Source organism: Mastigoproctus giganteus, chromosome 5 (genome assembly GCF_048544385.1).
Source record: "Mastigoproctus giganteus isolate SK-2022 chromosome 5, ASM4854438v1, whole genome shotgun sequence".
Lineage (NCBI taxonomy): Eukaryota > Metazoa > Arthropoda > Arachnida > Uropygi > Thelyphonidae > Mastigoproctus > Mastigoproctus giganteus.
Genome location: NC_143579.1, coordinates 53,237,235 through 53,258,811, shown reverse-complemented (window position 1 = coordinate 53,258,811; position 21,577 = coordinate 53,237,235). Strand labels below are relative to the sequence as shown.

The following is a 21,577-nucleotide window of genomic DNA, read 5'->3' as shown; positions in this document are numbered from 1 at the left end:
CATTTGACATTTTCTTGGTTTATGGGAAATGTGCTTATAGCCCAAGCTAACTTGTAAACTACTAGAGAAATACATTTCTATGACATAATGTGTATTGTTATTTGTATAAAGTTAAACTAAAATTCTCTCAAAACAAAAATGCAATTTTGTAGTTAACATTGTCTTGACACTAAGCCCTTGAATTATTGCAAATTAATCTGAAATGGTTGAAATTTTTTTATCACAGCTGTAATATACCAGCAGTTGTTAGAGTTGTGATGTTTGATATGCAATCATTATTGCTACAGTTATATTTCTTATACTTTTCTAACAGATTTTATTTTTGTTTTTTAATAAATTTATGCTACATTTGTGGGTATTACTAACATTTCCACAGTTAAATTTCTTTGAATTCCACATTAACTTACAGAAATATAAAGATATAGAACATTTTTGCTAAAATTACAACTCTAATCTTGTTACTGATTTAATTCTTGCATGGGCTTAGTAAGCAAATGATATAGAAAAATTGGTGTTTAGGTGAAAGCACTCTACTTATATTTAAAATTAACCTGACTGCCAACATTGGATGGTTGTTTATGTCAAAGCAATGTTGAATGCTGATGATGGAATTCCAGTGTCCTGTAGGCTTGGATATACACTGCTTAGACACTTTATTAGAAATATGGAAGTTTGAGCTATATGCACAATCATATGCCATTTGCATATGATTATTGTATACTTAATTCTATATATGCATTCATTCTGCTATATGTACTGTTTTGACACTAGGGTCTCCCTATTCAGGAGACCCTAGTGTCAAAACAGTTAGGATAGTGCTGTGAAAATCAGTGAGTATGTCATTTAGAGTATGGGGAAGCGATTTGTAGAAGAAAAATTAATTCAAATTTTCCCCACCTCTGAACTGGTAAAATTGGTAATGTAAACATGAAATGGAATACTTAACTTAGGATTAGATTTTAATATCAGAACTTAGAAATATACAGATATTGTTCTATGTGTTTTCCTTCACTTCAGATTACATTTGGAAAACTGAGGACTGCATGTGACACAGTTTCATGTAGCCTCTCATTGGGGATGTTGACTACATGCTGTTTAATGCTTGCTTTTAAATTGACAAGCATCTGTATGCTGCCATGGTAAACTCTGTCTTTCAGGTATCCCCCATAGCCAGAAATCACAGGGATTGAGATCTGTTGATTGGGCTGGCCAGAATTGCAGAAAGTCTCTAGAAACGATGTGATCATTTCCGAATGTTGAACGGAGCAGTTCCTTCACTTATCGACCAATTTTGGGAGGGGCACCACCTTGCATGAACACTATGGTCTCCAAGCATTGCCTTTCTTGCAGAGTGGAAATAATGTGATCTCTTAGAAGAGCACAGTACCGTGCACTAGTTACCGTACACCTTACAGGGGGGCATGAGGTGTAGACTCTTCAAAGAAAAATGGTCCGATTATAAACTCTGCTGTGAATCCACACCATACTGTAACATATGGACTTTGTAGTGGTCTTTCATGCACAGCAGATGGACGAGAAGTTCCCCATATTTGGCAGTTTTGTGCATTTACAGCCCCATGAAGAATGAAATGTGCCTCATCAGACCACAAGATCATTTGAGCCCGTGTATCGCCAAGTTCCATACGAGCCAGAAATCATAGAGCAAAGGCTATTCGTTGTTGCTAATCACAAGACTAGTTCTTGCACTACGTGAATCTTGTACGGGAACCAGTGTAAAATTATTTGAAGCACTTTTACGTACAGTAGACCAAGGAAGGTTCAAGTCTCTTGACACACCTCATTCACTGGTAGTGTTTCGCATTCTGACCTGGAGACCATTGCAACCGCCACTTCATCCACTACCTCCGTTCCGATACGTGGTTGTCCCCAGCCTGCAATTACAGTTAACTCCCCGGTCGCTTCAAATTTCTTTATTAGTTTTCGAAGCCCCACTGATGTCAAAGTTCCTTTACGCAAACTTTAAATTTCCAATATTCATGTAGTGCTGCATTAGCATTACTATTATTCTGGTAGAACACTTACTAAAAGAGCACGTTCCTTTTTTGTAAGAGCCATAATGGTTATTGACGGTGGCGTTGGCCTTTCTGCTTTTATCTAACAGGATGTCATTTGCGTAAGCAGCAGGTCTCGAAATAAATGACAACTTTTACAATTTGTGCAGTGCTGTTTTTCCCCTTGTGACGGAAATTTTAACTAATTTTTTTTCTTTTACAAATCACTTACCCATACCCTAAATGACATACCCACTGATTTTCACAGTGCTAACTCTAACCGTTTTGACACTAGGATCTCCTGGATAGGGAAACTTATTTTATAACCACTCGGTATATAGCAAAATGAATACATATTATGATTTAATGAATGAAAAAACATTCATGAACATTTTTTGCAAAATAATGGAACAGTTAATCTCTGCATTTATGTCAGAACACCATATGTCATTAATTTCTGCATTTAATGTCAAGACACTATAGGGCACCATAGGACCAAACTGTGCAAAGAACCTTAACTGTTAAGATGCCATCATAAACTTTAATCCTACAAAGATTGGATTAAAGCTGCACAAGACCTTCACAAAAGCTAATGATTTCAGACACCAGCAGACAATATAGCTGGTTTAGTGCCTAGAATGCAAAGAATGGACACCAGAGGCCGAGAATCATCTAGCCCATTGAGGCTCAGTGACCCTATGAAAACTACATGAGACAATTCAGGTCATTGGAAGAGATGTAATGGCGTGGGACATGTTTTTGTGTGATATTCTGGTCCCCTGATCCCACTGGACGGTACTTGTGCCAAGGGCATTTCTGATCATTATTGCAAATCAAATAGGCAATTTTGTGTTTACTGATTTGGACTGGATACTTTCAATTTGTCATTTGGGTGAATGATGATGCATTTATCCAAATATCTGAAAGAGGGACACGAGACAGACCAACAAGCATAATGCTTTCTGGGAAAAGAAGAAGAGGCAGACTTCAAGATCTGTCCTGGTTAACCAACCCTCAGATTTCAATCCCATTGAGTATCTATGGGATAAACTGTACAAAATCATGTCATCAGCACAATCCTCTGCCCATCTTGCTCCAGGAAATGAGAACACTTTTGATGTATAAATGGTCCTGTATTCTTAGTGTCGCTTTTCAATGCCTTGTTGACTCCATTCTATGTCCTGTTGTAGTAGTGATTTGGGCTAATGGCAGTCCATCTTGTTATTAATTCATGAAGCGACCAGGCAGCGTACATTAACTTTGTTTTTACCTAAAATAAAATAATGCATAGTGAAATGAATAAAGTGAAATTGGTGTGAAGTTTACTGAAATATTAAATCCCTAAAGTAAGATGAAAAGAATTCAAAGTATAAAGTTTTTTAAGAAGAAAAGAAAATAAGTAAAAATCACCAGGACAGAAAATAACTTGCTCTTCTCACTTAAGACTGCACCATTGGTCCAGACCTGATGCAAGTGGAGACCCATATAAGGATATATCTGAGGTGCTATTTTGGTTAATTGGAAAGTTTGGTTGGTTGTGAAGTGGATTTGGCTGAAAAGCACAATGTGATTCAGTAGGTATTATGTTGAACAAAATGTGATACCTGATGTGATGTGAAACCGCAAGAATCTTTGGATTGGCACAATGCAGCATCTGCTATACTTCTTTTAGTAGCCATGGTAGGTGTATGTAGAGGTGAGATGCTCAACTATAGGAAGCCATTCATTTCTCGCCAGTTTGCTAAGATGCCAGTTATACTTTTGTAATCTCTGATTGTAGCCCATTATGAACAATACAATTGCTTTGTATCACGTTATATTTGTAGGTGATGTAAAACAGTATTTCTATTTCTGGTGTTGTTAGTGTTCACTGGATGAATTAGTTTGACCTTCAGTTAGAAAATGGATGTGAAAAATTTCCAGACATTGTGCTTCCTCTTATTATGAGCAAACTCTTTGGAAAATGGAGCTGTATACTGGAGAATGTTTTTCCTGCTTTTGGTAGTCAAAATTATGCCAGCATGTGATTCTATCTATGATTTTTCTAATCAGATAATATTGAAAGTTGTTGATAGAGAGCCTGATTTTTTCATTTCTGAACTCTTGGATTCCTCATCAGTAATGCATAAAATTCTTCTAATATCAATGAGAACTTGAAGAATGCCTGTTTTGTGGTGTCTATAAAAAATATTTTTACCATTTTCAGCAACATGTGAAAGGCAGTGCAATCATTGTGAAATCCCTCTGACCACTGTTCAGAGTATACAAACCTGTGTATTGCTAGCCCATATGTTTAGTCACTGATAAATGGATTTTTAAAACTTCTTTCTCAAAAGCACTATAAATTGGCTGTCTAAATTTGTCGCAGGGATCTCAGTGTTGTGTGCTACATAGTACAATCCAAGAGTATGATTGTAGTGTCTGGCAACAAGTATACCCTGTTCACCTCTGGTGAGACCAGAAACCTTTGTTCATCTTCTATTTTGTTTATGCTTGTTTGCTTCATGTGATGCATGGGTGGAGTCTAGAGAAGTTCGTGTGGTATATCTGATGGAGCACCCCCTTTGGAATGCTCCAATTTCTCAGAATTATGACTATAACCTATTGTTGCAGTAATTATAACTCTGAGGAATTGGGATTTTCTGATGGGGGCCAACCCTTAAGCTGTGCCCATGAAACCATTTTAAAATGACTTTTGAAATGTAAGGAATATTTGATCTTTCTACATAACCTATCATAACCTCAAAAGAGATGACTCATTGCATAATAGAATTTAAAACTTCTATGTCAAAGGGCATCATGGATTACAGGGATCTGGTTTGACAACTCAGTTCTGTTTATTACTTAATAGGATTCAAGAACATTGGTGTAGTGTATTGTCTGGTGATAAGGTGAACAGTGTAGTAGTATTATGCTGGTAGTACCACCACATTGCTTAACAGAGTAGTAATATTACACTGTAACGAGAACTTTCTACCACATAGTGCCACAGAGGCTTGTTCTTCTGTTTGATGTGAGCATCTCAACCTTTTCTTTTGTTGGTTCACACCCAGGTTGTTACCCTTTAGCATACTAGAAATTCAAAGTATTTTTAGACCTCGCACACGGGGCCGACCGGGCTAGCCGAGTGGGTAAAGTACCTGCCCGGCAACCCAAAGGTCGCAGGTTCGATTCCTGCCTCGGGCTTGGATCAAAGTACTGCAAAAACCTTGGGAGGTGCAATATGGCCACAGAAGCCGATGCACCAACAACTACCAAATCAAAAAAAAAAAAAAAAAAAATCGCACACGGGTAATAAATCCAGAGTTACTTGCAAATCCATTATCATGAAGGTGCAAGCTATGGATTTGGTTTTAACAGAACGATCAGACTTTACCAGAATTCAGTTATACATGGTTATAAGCAGAACCTGAAAATGTATTCTGTTACTGGCAGCCATAGCTATTTGTAATGGAAAAATGTCCTCAGGGACCAGTAAATGTCTCATTCTCAAGGATAGTCTAATGTGCTGGATTTTGTGATTTATTTATTTATTTTTTTTTATAATAAAGTGTAAGGATTTTTGTTTGGTATAATGAATAATTTAGTATATTCTTTACAAATTGCTATTGTTTTTTGCTCTGAATCCTAAAATATAGAATTTAACAAATTATAGAAGGAATTTTATTAAATTGAAAATGAACTTTACCCTGATGTGTTCATATTATGCAATAGTCATTTTTATATTGTTTCTAGTTGTGCACTGACAGAGCTGTTTACAGAAGGGCACACTCCATTTGACTTCTCTCAGCTTTTAACTTACCGCAGTGGAGAATATAATCCCTGGAAAGTTTTAGAAAAAATTGATGACAGTTATATGAGAGTAAGAAGTTTAAAAAAAATTAATATCGATTAATATTGTTACTTATGAAAATGCCACTGAGTAAATGTATGTATTGTGCATGCAAAAAAAAAACAGTGCAGAGCACACTAATTTAATTTTATGTCATCAAAGCTGTTAAAAGCAAGATAACAGCTTCAATGACATAAGAACATTGGTAATGTAATAGAAGTACATGCTGCAAGAAGTTCTTGCTTTTATTTTATTTTATTTATTTGCTGAACAAATGAAACCATGTAGAAGCAAAAGAGACAAGAAAAATTTTGCATTCAAAAAACAAATATCATAATCAGTGAACAGCTACACAAAAATTTGTGTAGCTGTTTTTGTGACTCATAATTTTGGTGTGCTGAGTACAGTTTTGGCATTGGTTTTACTATATGATCATATTTGGAAGGAATAATTGAACATTTTCACTTTTTGTGATTTTTGTGTATATTCCACAAATACTTTTGAATATACATAAATTATAATGTTTTTGTTTGGCTTCATATTATTATGAACAGGACTCATCAATAGGATCATCATGGTGACCAAGAAATCTGGCTTGGCAACTAGTATTTGACAGGTCAGTCAGTCTAGCAGCTTTTAGATTGAACTGCCAGTTCTTTACTTTCTGATTAGAATGCTTTATACACTGAGTGATCACTGAATTATGACCACTCCTATGAAAACTGAATGCGACCCGTTGACCAAGTGAGGTATGAGAGTGCGAAGTTAGTCAACCTACGTAGCATAGATAAAGTGTCAGTGATTCAGTAGGTAGTAAAATTCCGACCGTGATGGGTAAAAGGAAGGATTTATCGGACTTTGGTAAAGGATAGATTGTGGGTGCTTGATGAACTGGTCCTCGATTTCCCAAATGGCTGAACTGGTGGGGTGTTTGAGAGCCGCTATAGTTAAAGTGTACCAGGAATGGTGTCAAAATGGTCAAACAATGACCCAACGGCAAAACTGCAAAGGTCAGCGATAGGTTGATATTAGAGGTGAGCGCCAGGTCCGACGACTCATACAGACGAACAGGTGCAGCACTGTTGAAGAGTGACTACCCAATATAATAACATGGGACAACCCGGAACAATATCTGGTATGACCATGCGTTGCACGCTCGCACATGTGGGCTATACCAGCAGCAGCAGATGACCCCTATAGCATCCTCTCCTAACCAAGGTTCATCGTCATAAAAGACTCGTCTGGTGCAAAGAGCATGCAAGTTGAACGTTAGAAGACTGGAAGAAAGTGTGCTAGTCAGATGAATCACGTTATTTACTCCACACCGTGGATAGTCATCTATGGATTTGGCTCATAACATGAGGCTCTTGATCCATCATGCATGGTATCAAAAGTGCAGGCCGGTGGAGGTGGTTGTATGGTGTGGGGCATGTTTCACTGGCAGGAACTTGGACCCCCTGGTGCATGTGGAACAATGTATCAGTGGTCTCTGCTATCATCAACTGCTTGCTGACTGTGTACACTCTGCTATGTTACACTTTTTCCCTAATGGCAATGGAATGCCTTCCAAGATGACAATGCACAGCCATCGGGCACGTGTTGTAGGAATGGTTTAAGGAACACAGTTCTGACTTGCAGCATATCGATTGGCCTCTGCCCTCCCCCAATATCAGTCCCATGTGGGACACTATGGAAAGGCATATCAGGCGTCTGGTTACACCATCGTCATAAAAGACTCGTCTTTTATGACGATGTACCTGCATTGCTGACTGCATTACACACATCTTGGTTGGCCATACCTCCCGAACGCTTCCGATACCTTGTTGAATCAATGCCACGTCAGATAGCTGCTGTACTGAGGGCAATAGGACCTATGAAGTATTAGGTAGGTGGTCATAATTCAGTGGTCACTCAGTGTATATCTTGCAAGCATTGGCATGATTTTGGATAAAGGTACAGTATGGTGGATTCCTAGTACGGACAATAAATTATCAACAGAATTATTTTCTTTGTCATATTCCTTAGTTGAAGGAGCATAACAGAAAATAATAACCCAGTAAGTTATATTCAGATTTATTATGATAGTGTAAAAATTAAAGTTACCTGGAGATTATTTCATAATTATTTCCTTTTCAACATAAATATAGTGAACTGTATTATTTTTAATTTATCAGGAGAAAAATAAAATTTCAAAGGTTCATTCACAAAAACATACCATTTATTTTATGGAGCTTCATTCATGTGCATGATGGCTTAATTCAGGTGTTTTGTAACTTGGTGTGAGGAAAGGCTGAGTAATTTAACATATCTGTTTTTTTTTTTTTTTTATTTGTATTGCTCAGTATACTGGTATTATATTATTTATAATTATCTATTATACAGGGTGTCTCAAAAATACACGGCATAACTTCAGGAATGAGTTCCTCATATGTAGACAATAAAAATATTTTATATCAACATAGTTCCGGAAATGCTTTGTTTTCGAGTTTTGAAGGTCTGTCTATGACACTTAACTGTTCACACCACCTTATAGTAATTGTTCAAAATGTCCACCTTTTGCCTGAATACAGGCCTCACATCGACATCTCATGGACTCACGAAGACAGTGCCAAATTCCTAGCATGTTTCGTATTATCTCACAACCTGCCACAATTTGATTGCGGAGAGTTTCCACATCAGCTACCGTAGTCAAATACACCAATGACTCTAAATGGCCCACAAGAAGAAATGTAGTGGGTTTAAATCAGTTAAGCTTGGCAGCCAGGCAGTTGGTCCACCACTCTAATTCAGGAGTCATAGATCTTGGTTGTTCTCTGTCGGCAGCACGAGGTGTAAAAGTCCCATGTTCACAAAGGCGGTGATGTATACCTTCAAACGTTTTCCTGTCTGGACTACCTTCGTTCTAGGAACCTTTCATGGTACAAACGACAAGCCTCCAGAGCATTGAGGCGCCTCCGTAGCCAGGTGGGAAGGAGCAACAGTGCGTAGCACACGCTTCTTGATTAGACCGGGGTTCGAGCCCTTCACCACCAAATACGGAGGATGCAGAAAGGTCAGGGAATGACCACCGCATATTCCTGGAGCAATATGGCCTTAGTTGCTAATGCTCCTAAAAACCAAAAACAAACAAACCAGAGCATTGCCGTCCGCGAAACCGTACATAAAGTGCATATCCGCTTGCTCCTGATTTGAGTACATGGTCGGAATGGAAAACCACCAGATTCTGACAGTACCTTGACAGAATCTGGTCAGTCACCTGAGGGAGATAAGACATTCCAGTTAATAACTCGGGAACCAAGCATTTCCGGAACTATGTTGATATAAAATATTTTTATTGTCTACATATGTGAGGAATTCATTCCTGAAGTTATGCCGTGTATTTTTGAGACACCCTGTATTATTTATAATAATTAATTTAACATATAGATAAAAGTTAATCATATAAATAAATTCTTAAAAGCTTTTAATTATCATAGAGTTTAATTATGAACAGACTATCCAGTACCATACTGTGCAGTTGATTGATAGTTGCTTCTCTGGGATGTTGGCATTATATGAATTTATTAATATTTATTAATTTATTAATAACAAGCAAAGTAAATACCAGTATTTTTACCTCATAATGTGGCTTGAACTTATTGCATAATAAAAAAAATAAGAATACTTTTTATTTTTTACTAAAAAGAAAAAGTATTATTATTTTTTTTTTTTTTTCAAAAAAAAATTAAGAGGCATTAATAGAAAAAAAATACAATAACTCCTGCACTACTTCCTTACATTGTCATGAGATTTGATTCAGTTATTTTGTACATGCAGTACAAAGATAGATTATTTGTTTATTTTTTGCATACGGTTGCACACTCTCAAAAAGATTGTGTAACTACAGTAAAATCTCATTAATACAAACTCGGTTTATACAAAGGATTCGTTTATATGAAGCACATACCATTCCCCTGTGAAAGGATAGGCTTTTCTACTAAATATATTTTTTTATTACAAAATTTGGTTAATATATATTACAAAGTTCATAGATCCTGCAAGAAATAAATATTGTTATTTTGTATGTTTAATAGAAATTTGGCACAGTTGTCCAATTATTGCCCCTATTATTGCCTCTGACCATCCAGTTATCTGCTTCCTAAAGGATGGCACTGACTTGTTAGAATTTACTTTTGTGTAAACAAAACCAATTTATGATAACTACAATGTAAGTGCACTCTGAAAAACATCATTGTGAAGGATCAACTGCTAAATTAACAAAAGAATGAAAACATTTTTTTTTAAGTTGTTTACATACACTCCCTCGCCCTCCACAGGATTAACTACCATATGTATGGTGCACTATGGCCATAGTTGCCGATGCGCCTAAGAAATCTCTAAATCAACCAAGCAACCACGGGATTAACATCAGTTGCAATTGTTACACCAGTTCAAAGTCTTTTGCTACAGTATAATCTTTTTTTTTGTGCCATTTTATCTGAGCTGTCTTTTTTGGAACTTGCATATTTTTAAATTAATTTAAGGTTTGTTTATAATAAATCTAATATAGCAGTGTTATGCAACAAAACTTAAATGGACTGAATTAAGCCTAGAAATTAAACTGAAAATTATACAAGAGGCTGATAGGATGGAAAGAAGCAAAATGGACATTGCAAAGGAATACAACATCCCTTTACCTACTTCATCTACAATACTGAAAAATCAAAAAAAAAAAAAAACAAACTTGAAGTGTGTGGCACTGGAGCAGTGGATAAAAACAGGAAACGAATTCGTGGTGCAAAACATGAACTTGAAACAAAACTTAACTTTTCGAGTGGTACTAACAAATGTGTGCTTATAATTTGCCAATATCAGGTCTGATCTATGACCCACATAGTCCATGCGCCACTAAACTTCAATACAAACAAACAGGTCTGATTTTGCAAGATAAGGCAAATTATCTAGCTCAGAAACATGGAATTAGCAACTTCAAATGCAGCAGCTTTGGAGCCAGCCACTGCTGGCTCCAAAGATTTAAAGACAGAAATAACTTGGTTTCACAAAATGTTTGCTGTAAGTCTGGATTAGTCGACAAAGAAAAGGCTACAGACTGATCATGTTCATCCTTCAAATATTTGAGGCAAAGGATGTTTTTAATCTTGACGAGACAGGTTTATTTTATAATTTGTTGCCAAACAAAACATTTGTTATTCGAGGAGAGTCTTGTCTTGTCATGGCGGAAAATTAAGCAAAGACTCACTGTTAGTTATGCTGAAATTCAGATGGCAATACAAAACTGTGCCCACTTGTGATTGGTAAGTTTTCCAAGCCAAGATGTTTTAAACAAGTTAACCAACTTCCCTGTGATTATGAGGTCAATAGAAGTGCTTAGCTTATGGGGCCAAAATTTTTGACTCTTGGTTATCAAAAATGTATAGAAGAATGGCTTCAGAAAAAAGGAACATTTTGATGATTCTAGATCGTTGTACAGCACATTCTGCCAAGACACTTCAGTTGACAAATATATGGCTGTTGTTTTTACCTCCCAATACCACTAGTTTTATGCAGTCACTGGATCAAGGCATTATTTATAACCTCAAGAGAGCATATAGAGCCTGCCTGATAAGGTACTTGATCCACAACATAGAAAGAGGGAACAATTTACAGCCAAATTGGAATGTCTTGAATGCTATCCATAATCATCTTGTTGTTGCTTGGGACAGTATTGCATCAAGTGTAATAATCAACTACTTCAAAAAGAGTGGCTTTGGAGAGAATACCATCGAAAAACATGGTCCAGCAGACGAATGTGATAGCAATATTGAGGAATGGAGGAATTTGAAGGAGCATATGGATTTTGCTGGCGAATTTGAAGAATATGTGAAGGTAGATGATGAAGTTGCTACCTACCACGGCAATGCCAACGCTTTACGGAAAAGTGGCCCCTCGCATTTCGCCCCCCACATCTCGCCTCCCACATCTCGACCCCCAGCACATTTCACCCCCAGTAGATAATGAGTAGGTTACAAAAATGTAAATACAGTTAATTCTCGATAACTTGAATTTTTATTGAAGTCCCAGTCCCTTTAGTGGAGATTCAATGTTAAACTCTCTCGATTACTCGAACTGAACTTCCGATAACTCTAACTTTTCTGAACAAATTTTCAAAATTACATTCGTGTACAAATTGTCATGTAGCCTTTAAACTAATTTCTCCCCTTTTGTATGTCTTCAGGGTTCTCTTTCCATTGTGATAGGATTAACAGTTCCAGTTATTCATTTCACAATGGCAAGAATACATACTCGACCACGAGGACGAGAGTCACGTGGTTAGTGACGGACATGGGGGGAGGGAACAGTGACTAATCTTATAGGAGTCTTTTCAGTAACAAGTGAATCTTGTTCTGATTTGTCTAAATTCAAATAAAAGTTCCTGTGGCTCTCCTCACATTTTCTGGTGCAGTGGACAGTGTGCATTTACTGTTTTCGCCGCCTCATTATTGGCAGTGCATCGCGTGAACAAGCTGAGCATCGCAGGCAGTGCAATATCTGCATATTATTTTTGCATCTTGATTGATTAATCCTGTGTGTACAATGGCAAAAAGTGTTTCGTCAATAAGAGGCAAAAGAAAATTGTTAGATGATGACAACCACATTTACATGTTTTCAAAGAGAACTCTAGATGAAAAACATGGAATCTGGGTTTGTGAAAAACGTTCGACTGCAAAAGACGTGTTTGGACAGAGGGTTTGGAAGGCCCAGTTGTGAAATTTGTAACTAAACTTAACCATGCAACTCAAGCTGCAGGGTCAGAAGCATTGCAATTGATTGGTCAAATACGGCAACATGCAACAATCATGAACGAACGGCCACAGCAAATTGTTGCATCAGTAATTGCAGAGGCTCGTGCCAATGTCAACGGCATTACTTCCTAAAAAGGATTCACTTAAATGAACCATTCGTCATGTTCGATGCAACAATGGTACTCCTGCTTTACCGAGCAATCTCCAGGACCTAGTAATTCCACTAAATTATCAAGAAATTATCATCGATGGCAATGTACAACAGTTTTTGATGAACTGCTCCCGGATCGCATGCTTATTTTTTCCACTAATAACAATCTTCAGTTATTGGTGCGTAGCCAGGAGTGGTTTTCTAATGAAACTTTTAGCACAGTACCCACGCATTTCCAGCAGCTTTATACAATTCACGTGGTTCAATTCAATGCAGTTATTCCAGTGGTCTACAGGCGCCTCCGTAGCCAGGTGGGAAGGAGCAGCAGTGCGTAGCATACGCTTCTTGATTAGACTGGGGTTCGAGCCCGTCACCACGAAATACGGAAGATGTGGAAAGGTCAGGGAATGACTACCGCATATCCCGGAGCAATATGGCCTTAGTTACTAATGCTCCTAAAAACCACACAACAACAACAGTGGTCTACGTGCTTCTGCCAAACAAAACTCGTGCCACATACATCAAGTTGCTTCAAGAAGTTAAAAATCTACAACCGGGTCTCCAACCCCAGCGACTTATTACAGATTTTGAACAAAGTGCCATGCAAGCCTTCCAACAAGTATTTCCTGGTATTGTAAATACTGGTTGTTTTTTTTTTCATCTTTCCCAAGGCGTTTGGCGAAAGGTATAGAATGAAGATTTAAAAGCCCGATATGAACAAGACCATGAATTTGCTCGTTGGATCCGAATGATTCCGGCATTGGTATTTATTCCTCCTGCTAACGTTATTCAAGCATTTGAAGATTTAGTTGAAGCTGATGACTTTCCCCATTGAAGCTATAGTGATTGCAAGATTTGAAGATACATATATTGGAAGAAGACAGTGGAGAGGCCAGCAATTACCCATTTTTGCCATCAAATTGTGGAATGTTTACACACGAACACTGAATGATCAGCAACGTACCAACAACGGCGTGGAAGGGTGGCACAGGGGATTTCAGGAAACTTGTGCTACTTTATTCCCAAATATTTGCCGATTCATTGATTCTTTAAAGAAACAACAAGGGCTACACAATTTCAAAATTACACAACTAATTGCCGGTAATTCAGGCAATCAAAGAAACAAGAAGTATGCTGCAATTTCTGCTAGAATCAAAAGAATAGTCCAAGATTTTCAAAATCATAATGAGGCATTGCATACAACTTAGAGGCATTGCATACAACTTCAAGTTTTAAACAATAATAATGTGCATTTATTCTATTAAAACAAAATGAATTAGAATTTTTAAAAAATTAGGTGTATCATTTAGATTTCTGTAGCCTACTCAATATCTACAGAGGCGAAATGTGCTGGGGGCGAAATGTGGGAGGCGAAATGCAAGGGGCCACTTTTCTGGATCCCATGCCAACACCAGAAGACTGCTAAGCACTAAGCAAAACAATGATGTTTTTGTTACCAGCAACAGTGAAAGTAAAGAAACACACAAACTGCCATTTAAAAAAGATGCCCAAACTTCATTGAGCATAATAGAGAATGTGTTGGCCTGCAGTAACATTCATAAAGAAACAACTGTTACATTTGATAATGTCTCTGCTGTAGTTAAAAATGCATTTAAAACTGTGCAAACAACATTGGATTCTTTCTTTAAATTAGATTAAATTATTAAAAAAGTAATGTTTTGTGTCGCCTTTTATATTAAGATTGTAATACTTTTTACTGTGATACTAAAGTATTGTATATTTTCATTTCTGTTAATTGCTTTTCTCTTAGTTCATCTTACAAATAAAATAAAATGTGTTATTCCTATTACTATATTGTTAGACAAGGCTTTTATTTTCATTATTTTTAAATTTTATTATTTTATTAATTTAAATTAATTTATATTTGATATTATTATTATTATTATTATTATTATTATTAGATATATAGTATGTACAAAAAAAAAAAAAACTGTAAAATTTTGACACTTGGGAGTCTTCATTACTACAAACGTAGTTAATACAAAATGTGAAAATTTAGGTCCCTTGAACTTTGTATTGATGAGATTCGACTGCAGTCCCCTTTTTTGGGGGGGGGTTTGAACCAGAGCACCAGAGCTGTTTGGAATGATCTGAAGTATAATGAGAATGAGCCATAAAAGCATGTTCCATACTTTTGCAAATTTTTGCAAAAGAGGAAGAATCCCATCAGCATTGAGCATGCTCAAACCATTCAAGCCTTTATACACCTCAATCAGATCACCTCGCAGGTGCCTAGTCTCCAGACACTAATTTTCAAAACTTAAGCCTTTCTTCGTAAGAGCAACCCTTTGTTCCATTCAATAATCTTGTTACCCTTCTCTGTACTCGTTCCAGCAGCTCTACATCCTTCTTAAAATGAGGCCTCAAGACCTGTATACAGTGCTCAAGGTGTGGCCTGACCATTGTCTTATAGAGGGATAATCAAATCCTTATTCCTTCTAGAAAAATTCCTCTATATCATTGACAAGACACCATGAGCTACTTTTGCAGACCATCTGCAGTGCTCAGAAAACTTCATATCTGCCTGCACAATTACCCAGGTCCTTTTCATTCTCTACCACTGTCAGTGTGGTACCACACAGTTGATATGTTACTCTGGGGTTACTGCTTCCCATATACAGCACTTTACATTTGTGAATGTTAAACTTCAGTTGCCACCTCTCTGCTCTCTCTGTTGCAGCAGCAGCATACTGTCATTAGTGTCATTAACAACCCTGCCGACCTTCATATCATCTGCAAACTTGGACATTAAGCTTGATGTACCATCATCAATATCATTAATAAATACAGAAAACAACAATGGACCCAACACTGAACCCTGGGGGACTCCTAATAACATTAGTCCACAAAGAGCAGTGTCCATTGATTACCATTCCCTCTCATCTCCCACTCAACCATCACTTTATCCATTGTAGCAACTTACCCTTAATGCCATACCTTCCAATTTGAACAGCAGTCTTCCATGTGCAACAGTATCAAACGCTTTCCTGAAATCCAAGTATATGATATCAAAAGTATTTTTGGCATTCAGTTCCTTTGTGACCACATCATAATATCCAGTCAAATTGGTCAGACAAGACTTCCCCTTAACAAACCCATGTTGTGTTCAAACTATAACTGAAGTCTTGTGTAGATAATCCTGCAGTGCTTCTTTCACCAGTGCCTCCATTAATTTCCATGGAACAGAAGTTAAACTGCTGCTGTGGATGGAGGGATGGTTGAGTGTGAGAGGACAGAGAGTGGTAATCAATGGACACTGCTCTTTGTGGACCAACGTTATTAGTGGAGTCCCTCAGGGTTCAGTGTTGGGTCCATTGTTGTTTTCTGTATTTATAAATGGTATTGATGATGGTATAACAGGCTTAATGTTCAAGTTTGCAGACAATACGAAGGTTGGCAGGGTTGCTAATGACAGTACACTGCTGCAACAGGATCTAGAAAAGTTGAGCAGATGGGCTGAGAGGTGGCATATGAAGTTTAACATTGACAAATGTAAAGTACTACATATGGGAAGCAGTAATCCCAGAGTAATGTATCAACTCTGTGGTACCACACTGACAGCAGTAGAGAATGAAAAGGACCTGGGGGTAATTGTGCAGGCAGATATGAAGTGTTCTGAGCAGTGCAGACAGTCTGCAAGAGTAGCTCGTGGTATCTTGTCAATGATATACAGGAATTTTTCTAGCAGGGATAAGGAGGTGCTTATCCCCTTGTATAAGGCAATGGTCAGACCACACCTTAAGTACTGTATACAGGTCTGGAGGCCTCATTTTAAGAAGGATGTAGAGCTGTTGGAACGAGTACAGAGAAGGCAAAAAGATTAGTGAATGGAACAAAGGGTTGCTCTTATGAAGAAAGGCATAAATTTTGCAAATTACAGTGTCTGGAGACTAGGCACTTGCAAGGTGATCTGATTGAGGTGTATAAAGCCTTGAATGGTTTGAGCATGCTCAATGCTAATGGGATTCTTCCTCTTGCTCAGAATAATTGCCTGAAAGGGCATAAATTCAAATTGAGGAAAGACAGTTGTAGGATAGATGTGCTGAAGTTTGCCTTTAGCCAGTGGGTGGTTGATTGCTGGAACAAACTTCCATCTGTCGTCGTAGAAGTTTATAGCTTAAATAGATTCAAGGCAGAACTTGACAAACATTTGGAGCGAGTGGATGGGTGAAATAAGGGTTTTTTTTTTTTTTTTTGGCCGATGCTATACAGGATGTCTCAAAAATATTGGCATAAACGTTTAGGGGAGGTAGGTAACATCTAAAGGAATGTGAATCTCATAGGAACCCATAACCGGAAACGTCACCTTAAGTCGGTTGACGGCACTATTCATCAGTTCGCGAGAGGGAAAATTTCTAGTTTACTCATTCAAGCAGTAGTCACTGCAAGAAGAGCATGCATCGATATACAAACTATGAGCTGGCAGACATGTACCTAGTGTAGGATTAGCAGAGGGCCCACAACGTTGTGCGCCCCTATGCGGCACAACATCGCTTCGCAATAAATGTGTGAGCAGGTATGGTCGGTGATTGCTTAGTCGGCCCATACCTGTTACCATCCCACACGAACTCTGCTAAATATCGGATCTTTCTTGAACAAGTTCTACCCGGGTTACTTGACAATGTTCCAGCAAATGTGAGATGCAACATTTGGTTTCAACATGACAGGGTGCCTGCCCATTATGGAAGGTGTGTTCGTGACCATTTGAACAGGCGTTTTGGGCGTCGATTTATCGAGCCTTGATTTCTTTCTTTGGGGGACCCTCAAATCTATCGCGTATGAATCGCCTGTGGAGACAGAAATGGATCTCGTGGCAAGACTCGTCTGTACTGCTGCTACTGTCAAAGAAACTCCAGGTGTGTTCGACCGTGTCCACCAATCCATGCTGAGTCGGTGTCACACATGTATCGTGTCTCATGGTGGAACCTTCGAGCATCTGTTGTAACATCATGAAATGCATCCATCTGGTACTCCATTGTTAATATTATGTCAAATAAATGTTTGCCACTAATTACTGTCTTGTGTCATTTCTGCTTCTTGTGCCTCTGCTACTACTTTCCCATGACGTTTCTGGTTATGGGTTCCTATGCGATTCATATTCCTTTAGATGTTACCTACCTCCCCTAAACGTTTGTACCAATATTTTTGAGACACCCTGTATAAGCTTGCTTTCTTGCATCATGTGCCTTTGCTAATGCTAATGCTAGCTAACAGGTCTGTAATTACTTGTGTTGCCTTTTGATCCTCCTTTGTGAATTGGGGTCACATTTGCACATCTCCAGTCCATGGGTACCTCCCCTGAGTCCAAGGAAGCTCTCATAATTATGGCTAAGGGTTTGCTTACTTCCTTTGCTGCCTCCTTTAATATAACGATAGATCCCATCCACCCCAGGTGCCTTTCTTATGTTTATCTTCAACAATTTCTTCTCCACTTTGCTCTCAGTTATTACAAAATCATCTAGTTCACTGCCAGAGTTTAATTCAACTCTGGCATTCACCTCCCTGAATAACCTCTCATGTGTGTATGTAGATGCAAAATACTCATTTAGTTTGTTGGCTACCTGATTAGGATCATCAACAGTTGAACCATCGATATCAAGTGGACCAATCTGATTCATCCCCTTCCTTCTAGAATTTACGTAAGTAAAGAACTCTTTGCTGTTTTTCTTTGCATCCTTTGCCAAAGATTTCTCGTAATCTGCCTAACCTCCTTTGTGACTTGGTTACAGACCAGCTTATATCTATCGTAGGCTTCCATGTCACCTGTTAATTTATATGTATCCCATGCATTTTTCTTCTCTGCCACATGTCTCATTAGTTCATCTGACATCCATTTAGGCCTAAACCTTGAACAATATTTCTTAGTTGGTATTAAAAGCCTAGTAGCTTCCAAGATTAAGTCTTTGAATGCTTCCCATTTTGAATTTGCTGTTGGTAACATCATCAGTTGGTCCCACCGTATAGAATTTAAATACTGTCTTAGACCACCGTAGTCACCCTTACGAAAGCAAAACCGTTCCCTTTACTCTTGATGGTAGTTACCTCTTTGAGTCAATCTCACTTTGGCACACTGATCACTGCCATCTAGTGGTTCCTTTATCTGCAGATTCTTAATGCACGAAGAATCACTACTGATAATCAGATCAAGAGTATTACTCCCTCTAGTTGCCTCCCAAACATGCTGCTGTAGAAAATAATCATCCAATAAATTCACAAAAGCTTTGCTAGTGTGTGAGTGACCAACCCATAAATTCCATTCAATATCTGGGAAATTAAAATCCCCCATTATAAGACACTCTGATTTACTGGCCCACTCTATTTCTCTGTACAGTTGTTTATTATACTCATCAGAGTATAATAAACAACTTATCATTAGGCCTATAACACACTCCTACTCTCAATTTTGCTTTCCCAGTGCTTATGTCACACCAAACTGACTCAACACTGCACTGTCCAGCCATGTTGACTGGCTATACTTCCTTGGATTTTATGTGTTTCTTAACTAATAAATACAAATCATTCATATTTAAAATGTTCTTTATGTCAGTTATTGCCTAATTTTTAAATATCTTGTAATGACAAAATATTTTGCTTCATCTTTTATTCTAGCATAACAGAAATGATTTCATTTGCTGCTGACACTTTTTTTATAGGAATTAGTTCTTCATATGATGCAAAAAGATCCAGCTTATCGTTTGAAAGCTGAAGAGTACCTAGAACAACAGAGGAATCAAGCCTTTCCAGAATATTTTTATACATTTCTTCAAGAATACTTTCAGAGTTTTGCTGCAACACCAATTCTTACCCCTGATGAAAAAATAGAAAGGTAAGATATAAAATACCTGCTTCTTATTTGCACAAAATTATGATTTTATAAAAAAAGTAAATAATGATCAGTAGCTATCTTTCGGTCTTAGTTTTATGTGAGTACCATGACCTTGGTGGAATCATAATGTTACCCATGTTTAAGTGCTTTAATGTTTATTAGCCCAACAAAATTTTGTATGAAAAATTTAAATTAGCACTACTTTTTTATTTTAAAAGATATTGTATTTTATTATTTTCTTTTGTTTTATAGGCTGTTATTTTCTGATTTTGTTACTGATTTGGTTTCCTTAAACCATAGTTTTGACTATGTTTGGCAAGCAAGAAGTTGTTGTCCAACTGTTCAGTTTTGGAATACATTAGTACAAGATATCAAAAATACTTAATGAAGTAATTTCAAGAAATCAGTTCATCTTCAAGTTGTCCACAACACACATGCCCGTGAACATTTTCTCAAAACACCGCAAAACTAAACAGTGATTAATCTGAAACAATTGTTAATCATTGAGCAGCAAACAGTGCCAATTGAAACAATCTGCCATATTACTAGACATGTCCTTCATTTCAAGTGTTAGAAACTTAAAAATGCACTTGTTTACAAATGTAATAATGTTACTATTTGGCTCAAAAAAGTAAAAGCACTTTTTTAACTTTTCATTAAATCAAACTCACTGAAAAATCGTTTTTTTTTTTTTTTTTTTTTTTTCACTTTAGGTGAGGAAATGTTCACCATGAAGCAGTTTTTTCAATCCCCAAAATCATAGAATAATGGCACTAAATATCACAACTGCAAATTCTATATGTAGCTTCCAACTTTTATAATGTTTTCATCAGTGCAGTGGTTACCAGTGTACCTTGAACAAAAAGTATAATGATAAAAAGTCACTACAGTGATGTTGGAAGATTTTATTGATTGAATACAGAATTTTTTAAGGTACTGATATAGATGCTGTTTTTTTTTAAAGTGGACATTGATGGCAAGTAAAGTGTGCTTGTCGTTTGTTATGGGAAAAAATGTCAAGACAGACCATTGCTGTTGTTGCAATCCACATGAGGGGTTTATAGACTGCCTTGGTGGAAATGGGTTCCTGTCATCCATTGTTGAAGGCTTTGGTGATTGCTGTAATGTTTTCTTCTAATATTTTGTATACATGGTGTATGATCCCAGTTATTGATATCTTCTTTCATTTGGAATTGTTCTTCTTGTTACTAGCTTTGTCCTATAGTAACCACTGGTTGAATACCATAAATACTGTCTGTGTTGCTACATGTGCAAACTCTGTTAGTTCTTGTAATGATATTCCAGCTGCACAAGCACCTGTGCTCATGCTGTCTTGTGAACTGCTGGTGTTTTCTGCCATTCCCATGGCGCATGAGAATGAGAATAGCCATTGTGGCTCTTTCAATGAAGGTCTGTTGTACCAGACCTGTGACATGGCTCAACAACAAGCAGCACATGACATGACTCAACATGTCGTGCTGCTTCCGCAATAGGAGATGTGCAGATGTCAGGAAGCTTAATTCTCTAATAAATTGGTAGGGGATGTATATTTACAATGTTTTTTTCCCTTTATGGAAAAGTGTTCTGGACCTCAAAAATTTTCAATAGCCAGTACTCTGCAATTGAACAAAATGGATTGGTCATGAGGATAAAATACAGTATTTTTAGAACATATAAATGAAGAAAATAATTTTAAAATATGATTTATTATATTTTGTGAATAATTTTCCTACTGAATTTTGTGACATACATATTAATTACTTATTATTACTTTGGAAGAATCATTCTCAAACACTATTTGACTATGTTCCAGCTGGAGAAGATCACTATTAAAAGTTTTCTGACTTCCAGTTTGTAAAAGTTTCCAGATATGTCTTTATCTGAAGTGTACCAAAATTATTAGTAATTATATTTTTTGCTTTGTATAAGTTAATATGGACTAGGACGATAGAA

The 21,577-nt window shown here is 37.2% G+C and overlaps 1 protein-coding gene across 1 annotated transcript in view; it reads left to right on the top strand.

Annotated features, from left to right (window-relative positions):
- The window catches only part of Vps15 (vacuolar protein sorting 15), a 316,929-nt gene that overhangs the window by 85,794 nt on the left and 209,558 nt on the right, over positions 1-21,577 (top strand). Inside the window, exons 10-11 of the mRNA XM_090374029.1 lie at positions 5,748-5,874; positions 19,452-19,624. Of these exons, the coding sequence (XP_090230155.1) occupies positions 5,748-5,874; positions 19,452-19,624 (300 nt within the window). The remainder of the gene's footprint in view (positions 1-5,747; positions 5,875-19,451; positions 19,625-21,577) is intronic.